The sequence below is a fragment of the Sceloporus occidentalis genome, unplaced genomic scaffold, assembly GCF_023333645.1.
Source record: "Sceloporus occidentalis isolate IW3139 unplaced genomic scaffold, rSceOcc1.0.p SCAF_2, whole genome shotgun sequence".
Classification (NCBI taxonomy): Eukaryota; Metazoa; Chordata; class Lepidosauria; order Squamata; family Phrynosomatidae; genus Sceloporus; species Sceloporus occidentalis.
Window position 1 is genome coordinate 145,063,556 of NW_028316982.1, and position 9,506 is coordinate 145,073,061.

At 46.0% G+C, this 9,506-nt stretch overlaps 1 protein-coding gene across 5 annotated transcripts in view; it reads right to left on the bottom strand.

The window, feature by feature from the left end:
* LOC149319102 (TBC1 domain family member 4-like) overlaps positions 1-8,663 on the bottom strand; it is a 117,422-nt gene extending 108,759 nt beyond the window's left edge. For 3 of the 5 annotated variants that reach the window (XM_089511117.1, XM_089511115.1, XM_089511113.1), the window contains exon 1: positions 7,906-8,662. In XM_089511117.1, the coding sequence (XP_089367243.1) occupies positions 7,906-8,364 (459 nt within the window). In that variant the 5' untranslated portion in view covers positions 8,365-8,662. Of the gene's footprint in view, positions 1-7,905 lie in introns of all 5 variants that reach the window. The other 2 variants (XM_089511118.1, XM_089511114.1) reach the window with 2 other exon arrangements.
* Between the last annotated feature and the right edge of the window lie 843 nt (positions 8,664-9,506).

Below are 9,506 nucleotides of genomic sequence, written 5' to 3' on the forward strand. Positions count from 1 at the left end.
TCCAGTAAAATGCAATAAATTATAAACTGTACATTAAATACTGAAACAATAAAATCTTAAGTCCAGTGCATCCATTTAAACATTTCTGACTGTCAGTCTTTGCCTGCTGGTAGAAAGACAAGACGAAGGCTAGTCTAACTTCCCTCGACAGGGACTTCAAAAATCTAGGAGTGGCCACCAAGAAGGTGAAGGTGATGGCACCGAGCAAAGGCCCTCTCCTATAGATCTGAAAGCTCAGTCTTTCAGGTGGACTTGTCATTGAGACCCGTTACAGACAGGCTGTATAGTACAGACTCAGTCTGTACTAGGGTTAAAAAGGGGTGTCACTTCCGGACGCCCCTAACCCTAATACGGACTGAGTCCGTACAAAATGGCGGCGCCCCTTCCACATGGGGGCCGCCATGATGACATCATGACCACGCCGCCTCTAAACGGGGTGGCACGGACGTGACCTCGTCGCTCTGCGCCAGGGCGCTTAGTGCGCCCTTTCCACGGAGCAGGAAGGAGCTCCGTTACGGAGCTCCTTCCTGGTTTGCGTCGCTGGGTGCAGCCTTTAGATGGCTGCGCCCACAACGCAAGGGAGAAAGGGGCCAAGCGGCCCCTTTCTCCTCCTCCCTGCCGCCGCGGGGTGTCCTTGGAGCTTGAAGCCCCAAGGACACCCCTTTCCAGGCTGCGGGGAAGCGGCCTTTTGCCACTTCCCCGCAGCCTGGAAAGTGGCGGATCGGGCCTCGGAGGCTGCCGGTCTGGCAGCTGAGGCCCCGATACACCAGGGGAAGGGGCGGGTGCAGGCCGCCCCAAACGGGCGATCTGTAACCCGCCATAGGGCTTTACAAATCATAGTCTTGAATCATGCTCAGAAAAAGAGCTGTAGCCAGCAGAGCTCTTGTAACAGAGGAATTATATGTTCCTGTAACCAGCTCCAATCAACAGTATCGTCATAGGATCTGGGGCCATTTGAAATTTCTGAACACTCTTCAAAGTCAGCTCCAAACAGTTTATTAAAGTGGTCCAAATGGATACTAACTAGGGCATGCATCAGCATTGGCACATTAAACATCTCCAGGAACTGATGCAACTGTTAACATCATTTTAATCGTGGGAATTGTAGGAATGCACTCCAAACCATTATTGAAGCATGGTAATCCAGGTTCAGGGTTAAATTCAAAAGTGCACACAGAAACAATGAATTTGCTTTTTTAGGAGGAATGTAATCCTGTCCATCAAAGAGTGAATCACCATTTCCTGACTCACTATTTCAAGTGACCAAGAGCACATCTGTCTTGTCTAGATTAAACTTCAATTGCTCCACTTTCATCCAACATATTACTGTTACTAGAATTAAAACACCTTCCTCAGATTTAGTTGGAAAAGAGAAGTAGCAATTAGGCAGAACCTCTATTTCAGTTAAGCCAGAGGTGAGCAACTGTGGTCCTCCTAATGCTACTGGACTGCAACTCCTTTGAGCCCTACCCAGCATGGCCAATTATCAGGGATGATAGGAGATGCAATATAAAAACATTGGGAAGGGCACAGATGGCAACTTTGATTTAAGTCAATGACAGCTGGGAATGAATCTAATCAGAGTTTAGCACTTTATATGCCAACAGGAGAGACTTGATCACACTCCCATTTCATAGCTTAAGCAATTTCTGATCAAGGTACAATGTAGCCAAGATTCAATGCTGATATCCAAGAATCTGAAATATTTTTTCCTTGTTCTGATATAACGTAATAGGAACTGTCAACAAAACTGTCCACAAAATAGCTGGATTGTTCAAACAACCTACTCCAGTCAGAACTTAAAAGGAAGCAAAGTAGAGGAAGCAGGCGTTTTATCTCTTTCCTAGGGGTTGTCAGTTTGCTTTATTTTGCTTAACTGGGATTAAACACCAGTTTGTTTGAAAAGTCTTGCTGTGCAATTGATCATTCCCACTACAGAACATTCTGAGAACACACGTAACACAATTTCTATCCTTACAGGCTGTCCATAATTTACTACTCTGGTGTAAAGCTGGGGAACAATTTACGTAGCAGTCTCAAAGGAGAACACAAACGTTTCCAGGGAACTTGCAGTTTCGTCCTATGTTTGCCTCTGCCTGCCTCAAAAGACACCCATTAGAAGAAAGCCTTGATTGCAAAACTGCTGCAGGCCATGCAGTGTGAAAGGTTAAGTATCACAAGAAATTCCAAAATACTGTATCTGCCAAATGTAGGAGTCATATATTGACATCTACAGCTGTCCACTCTGAGGATTTCAGAGATCTGTGGATCTGTGGGGATGAAGTTATGAATATGCTGCGGGCAGTATTTAATTGCATTGCTACTCAAGCTTCATCTTTCCTCCAAGAAGCTCAGTATTTCCCAAACGTTATTCTATTCAGATATGGTTCTTAGCATTAGCTATAGAAATGCAGTGTGCCATGGCCTTTTTGGAAATGGAGCAGTTGGCCAAATTGCATCCATCCAACCAACCAACCCTAGCATAGTTTCTGTTGGCAAGGCCAACACTACAAAACAGCATTACAAACATGGTTAGCTCTTATTCTTTTCCTGTGCTTTCAGTTGCATCTGTGCTTTGGGAATGTTACCTTTGTGCTACAATTTCCAGACTCCCCAGCCAGCAACTAAGGGATTCAGGGAGTTGGAATCTAAAAACTAACTTATACAAACCCTCATATTAGCCAAAGAAGTTGCCCTTCTTTCTGTATTTTAAATCTATATCCCTATAAGCAGTCGAAAGCCAGTGTGGCATAGTGGTTTGAGTGTTGAACTACGACTCTGGAGACCAAGGTTCAGCTCAGCCATGAAACCCACTAGATAACCTTGGGCAAATCACACACTCTCAGCCTCAGGGGAAGGCAATGGCAAACCTCCTCCGAACAAATCTTACCAAGAAAACCCCATGATAGGTTTGCCTTAGGTTGCTATAAGCTGGAAATGACTTGAAGGTACACAGTGTAAGCAGTTGCAATGAAGGGAGCCCTGGTGGCCCAATGGTTAAATGCCTGTACTGGAGCCACAAGGTTGTCAGTTCGATCCCAGGGGCTCCAAGGTCTACTCAGCCTTGCATCCTTCTGTAGGTCGCTAAAATGAGTACCCAGCTTGTTGGGGGCAACTGGATTACGCATTGTATACAGCTTAGGGAGTGCTTAAGTGCACTGATAAGTGGTATAGAAATGTACTTGCTATTGCTATTGCTATTGCTAAGCAGTGGATTGAAGAGTGGTATATTTCTCACCAGAAAGAAAATCATACTAAATGGCCGCACTGGCTGTAAAATCCTGCATCTTAATCGTATATCCATGCCCAAGATATGTGGTTGCTGAACCATGGGAACATCTAGTATGTCACATTTCAACACGGTTGTCTAAGAAGGGCTTCAGACATTTGATGTAGTAAGTTTGGAAAAAACAGCAGGAAGGTCAAGTGACTTATCTTTCTGGTTCACTTTATATATCAAAGCCAAAACAAAAAACCTGAATTTTTGTGCACATCCTAATAGTCCTATAATTGATATTTCTGTTTATTTGTCCCACAGCCCTATACAATGTATTTGATGATGATGATGATGATGATGATGATGATGATGATGATTTCTTTATAGCCTGCCCAATCACAAGGAATCAGGGTGGGTTACAACAATAAGAAAGTACAAAGCAAATAAACAATAACATTAAAATAAAGAAGCAATTCACAATAACAATAAATAGCAAAAGATACATAGCAATTCACAGCAGCAATAAAATTAACAAAGCAAATGAACAAAACAATTCTAAAGGTTGTTTCAGGATAAAAAGGGAGATGCTAGAAATGGGTTCTGATTTTCATAAGCCATAAGAATTAGTTATAAGAATTCATGAATAAAATCCAATTCAACTTTATTTTCCTACTTGAAACTAACTAGTTCCATGTGTTTCTGGACTGCAGCTACGGCCAGCCCTTGCCAGAATAGCTAATAAATTAGGGAACTTGCAGTCCAAAAAAACCTCTGGAAGGACAGAAGTCACCTTCTCCAGTTTATTTTCTGTAAGAACGGTGTTTGGTGTATTGCTGCATGGCAGGGGTTGTGGTCTCTTCCAACTCATTCTATAAATCCACGATTCTACAACGCCCCATTAGCCCTAGCCAGCATGGCCAGTGGCCAGAGAGTAAACATGCATTTGGAGGGTTTGCTGAAAAAGTAAAGGAAATAAATAATGACATTTCAGAGGCATTTATGATCCCCATTTAATTTTTTTCTATTGCAGCATATTTATTTTAGAGTCAATAAAAATGTAGTTGTGTTCTGCATTAAATGGCATGTTTATAGTTTTAATTTAAAACACACACATACACATCTAAATCAGTCTACCTCCTGCTCCCCAATCCTCACGGCCCTATTTTGATCGGTGGCTTCCACCAACCAATTCAGAGAACAGAACTAAAAGAGAACTTCCTTCCTTCATTAATGCAGAGTCACAGGACTTGAATGACTGGTTTCTGAATAGGAATTTTTTTAAAAGTGTTAGCTGCTATTCTCAAAATACTTGTACATATAGTCCCCCTGTTATTCACAGTATTATTCCAATGCAAGTGAACAATCTCACCTAGCTATTTTTTACTAACCAAACAGACAGCTTTGCAAATCCATTCATTCTCCACAGTTCATTTTGAAAACAGAGGCCTGTTACAGACTGCCAAAATAAAGCTGCTTCGGGTCTCTTTGGAGGTATGCTATTTAAATGATGCATGGGTCCTAAGAGTACGGAGGTCACGCCAAAGCCACACTCCATTCCTAAGCACTGGAGTGCAGCTTTGGTGCAGCTTCCAGATTCTTAGGGCGCACGCATCATTTAAACAGCATACCTCCAAAGAGACCCGAAGCAGCTTTATTTTGGCAGTCTGTAACAGGCCATACTTTTTGTTTTGCACTGTGCCTCTGTAGTTCACAAAACAGCCTTTGAAGATATCAAAGTGTCATTGCTACTGGCCTGAAATACCTACATTTCTCAAGATTCAAAGGCTCCATTTCGGAAGACACAAAGGCTGTATTTATCCATACAGCCTTCGTGTTTTCTATGACCTGTTCCTTGGAAGAAAATCCCCTTAGATCTGAGCGCCATTCCTCTCAAGAAATTACAGCTGCAGCCTCCAGACCATGATGCTCTTTTGAGAAACATCGCTTTCATTTTAATATCCTGTTGTTTAGCTTACTAATACAAATAAGAAACATTTTTTTCTTAATTTACAAATATTATAATTTGATAGCACTGGACGTTAAAAATGGTTAGGAGGTTTATTTGCCATTAACCTTGTGAGCGTACTTCTGAACACAAGTGAAACTTTAAGAGGTCACATTATACCTAGAAAGTCTCTAAGTGTCATCCCTGATTAGGGTATCATACATAGCAGATAAAAGAGAAGGAAGGGTGGAAGCTACTGCCTTTCTCTCCAGGCCAGCCTTCCAAATATTTAAGGAGAGGGAGACAACAAATATTAGCATTGGTCCTGGCACAGATTCAATAGACAGTTATTCAATAGACAGTTTGGCCAAGACTAGACTATCCCATTGTCTTGATGCAATCAAGCAGTCTAATAAGACCTACCACAGAAGTCATGATTACAGATATTAGTATGAGGAAAGTGTGCGTTGCCACTAATCTGTGGTGCCCTCCAGGCATTCTTGTTTATTTGCTTATGGAGGCAACACTTTCTGAGGGAACAATCCCATGCACCATTTCTATTTGCGAATAAGCTTTACCATACACACCAGGACAGCCTTCCGGGTAAAACATGCACAGTACTATGGAGTGGTTTGAGCATTGGACTACAACTCTGGAGACCAGGGTTCGATTCCCAGGGTGGCCATGAAACCCACTGGCAAGTTACACTCTCTCACCTCAGGGGAAGGCAATGGCTGCAAACCCCTCTGAAACTCTTACCAAGAAAACCCTATGATATCTTAATTCTCAGAGTGAATAAGGGCTTAGCTATGACATATGAATGTACAATAATCTTATTTGGCCTATATTATGCACAACAGGAAACTACCACAGAGGGTAGTCCATGCTCCACTGCAGGTTTGAAGCAGAGGTTGAGTGGCTACCTCTCAGGGCTGCACTGGCAGCAGTGTGGAATAGATGGAAGAAAAGTCACACTCTCTCGACCTCAGAAGATCGCCAGGGGCATAAAAAAAACCTCTGAAGAAATATGACAAGAAAACCAATGTGCATATTGTGTATTTTGTTTGGCCCAATAAAGGTATCACTATTGGGTGGAGTTTGGATGTTATTGGATGTTAAGAAAAAGCCCTCCTTCCGACCACCATCTTGGGGGGAGAGAGGCCTGTTATGTTTTATTTTGACTTTGTATTGTACTTCTTGTTGTACACCGCTTTGATCTAATTTGGAAAAGCGGTATATAAATAAACATTATTATTATTATTATTATTATTATTTGACTTTGCTGTATTATGGCCAACATAGCAACCCCCAAATGTGCTTTCAAGAAAAAAACATGATAGGGTTGCTTAGTTTAGGGTGTCCATAAGTCAGGGAGACCAGATGTCCCAACAAAAAGCAGGACCAGGCACCTCAAAACGGAAGACATTCAGGAAAAATAGAAGCTGAAAACACTCCTAGAAATATAAATTCATGCTTCTAAGTGATGCTCAAAACCAGTGCTTCCTAAACAGGTGCCCTCCAGGTGCATTGGACCATCCCATTGTACAACTGTGTATTTCTTGCAAACTTCCCATGGACCATCAGTCAACGGCTTTTGGACCATCACTGGCAGGGTGACCAGATAGATATCCCCACCGCAAAGGAGGACAAGGCACCACAAAAATGTAGGGCATTCCAGAAAAATTGTAGGACACGACTAAAACCTCAAAACACTCCTAGAAATATCAAGTGTGCTTCCCAAGCCTTGTCCCTCCAGGCCTTTTGGACTTCATCTCACATAACCCCTTAAACCAGTGGTTCCCAACCTGTGGGTCGGGACCCCTTTGGGGGTCGCATGACCCTTTCATGGGGGTCGCCTAAGACCATTGGAAAACACCTATTTAATTACAGTTATGAAGTAGCAACAAACATAATTTCATGGGTTTGGGTCACCACAACATGAGGAACTGTATTAAAGGGTCATGGCATTAGGAAGGTTGGGAACCACTGCCTTAAACCAACTTGGGCAACCAGGTCAGGAATTCTGGAGGCTGAAGTCTCTCCTGCCTTAAAAGACCTAATTCAAAGATATAGGTCTGTTGCTCTGTAGAACCAATGTGTAGAAAGATCTTGCAGCACCTTTGAGACTAACTAAAAGAAAGAAGTTGGCAGCATGAGCTTTCATAGAGTTAAATCTACCTCAGACGTATCTGAGGAAGCAGACTTTAGCTTAGGAAAGCTCATGCTTCCAGTATTAGTAGTTAAAACCAATACTTATAAGAAATCCTGTCGCCCCTTTGAGACTAACCGAAAGAAAGAACTTGGCAGCGTGAGCTTTCTTCCCAAGGCTAAACTCCACTTCCCAAAAAATGCACCTGAGGAAGTAGATTTACGTCTAGGAAAAACTCACGCTGCCAACTATCTCTCTTTTCAGTGAGTCTCAAATGGGGGGTGTGGGGGGGGCACTACAAAATCTCTCTACCCTAAAGAGAGATAGCCATGTTAGTCAGTGAAAATCAGTGTAGATCTTGAGGAACCCTTTGAGACTAAACTGAAGGGAAGAAGGTGTGTGTGTGAGACAGTGTGAGTGAAAGAAGTGCGCATGCGCAGAAGCGTGGAAGGGGGCGCGCGCGCGTTCTCCCCACACAGGCAGTTTAAACGCGCGCGAGGCGAGCTGCCTGTGTGGGGAGAACGCACGCGCGCCGGCGCGCGCCCCCCACTCCACGCTTCTGCGCCTGCGCCCTCGGTCCCTGACGTCACGTACCTGGCTGGGGTCGGTAGCCCTAAAAACGTGGCAGGCCATCTGCGACTCCGGGTCTTCGGGCTGCGCCTTGATCAAGTAGGCGAAGTATGTGAGGTCGTGGCTGTTGTGGACGAAGCGGGCGATGTGCTGCGCCTTGTGCTCGAAGATGAAGACCGAGGAGGAGGAGGAGGCGGCGTTGTTGCTACTGCTGGCCGAGGAAGGGACGCACCTCAAGTGAGGCGACCCCCCGCAGAAGAGGAGGAGGAGGACGACCTCCCTGGCGGCGACTTCGGGCTTCTGGCTCCTCCGGCGGATCTCGGCCATGAGCCAGGGCAGCATGGGGAGCGTGGTGCGGCGGTCCAGGCAGGAGCAGCCCACGTACCAGAGCTTGAAGCGCTTCTCGGCGGCGGCCCCCGGGTCCAAGGGGTGCGAGAGGGGCTCTCCATGAGGAGGAGGAGGAGGAGGAGGAGGGTTCTCCATGAGGAAGAAGCGGGGTCACTCAGAGCAAGGGCGGAGGAGGAGGCATTCCACACACGAGGGAGCCGATCCTCACATACACAACACACACACAGAGAGACATATAACAACAACACGCAGCCCTTCCTCCCTTCCCTTGTGGGTCTGCCAGGCAGCAGTGGTCCCTTCTCCGCCCCCAAAAAGGAGGAGGCTGCTTGGCCCGCCTTTGCCCGCAGTCAGCCCGCAAAAGGGAAGGCACCCAAGCGCCCTCCTCTTCCCATGCCTCCTCCTCCTCCTCCTCTTTCCCCGACCGCCAAAACAAAGCCAAAGGCGCCTCCCTTGCCTGCCTCCCTCAACTCCGGAGACACTAGTCCCCTCCGTGCCAGGGACTGCAGCAGGCGACACACGCAGACTCCTCCTCCAGGACCTTCTCCTCCACTTCAGCCTTCCCTCCCTTTAGGCTTCGTTCTGGCCCTGGTTTATATTCCCCACCTCTTCCCTGCAGATCCAGACAGCAGTACAACGGAAGATGATAAAGACACGGCTGCACCCGCACTGTGGAGATAGCGCGATTCGATGCCGCTTTAACTGCCCCGGCTCCATCCCATGGGGCTCTGAGAGCTGTAACTTGGCGAGATATTTAGCCTTCTCTGTCAGAGAAGCCTGGTGCCACAGCAAACTGCGTTCCCAGAATTCCATAGCATGGAGCCCTGGCATTTAAAGCAGTGTCAGGTTGCATTGTTTCTGCAGTGCAGGTGCAGCCCAGGAGGAAAGTCACTCCACAAACCCTCTCCCTTCCTTCCACACTGCCCCCTTCCTTCCTTCCTTCCTTCCTTCCTCACTGACCCTTCCTTCCTTCCTTCCACACTGCTTCCTTCCTTCCTCCCTGCCCCCTTCCTTCCTTCCTTCCTCACTCACTGACCCTTCCTTCCTTCCTTCCACACTGCTTCCTTCCTTCCTCCCTGCCCCCTTCCTTCCTTCCTTCCTTCCTTCCTTCCTTCCTTCCTCCCTCCCTGCCCCCTTCCTTCCTCCCTGCCCCCTTCCTTCCTTCCTTCCTTTTTCCTTCCTTCCTTCCACACTGCCCCCTTCCTTCCTTCCTTCCTTCCTTCCTCCCTGCCCCCTTCCTTCCTTCCTCCCTGCCCCCTTCCTTCCTTCCTTCCTTCCTT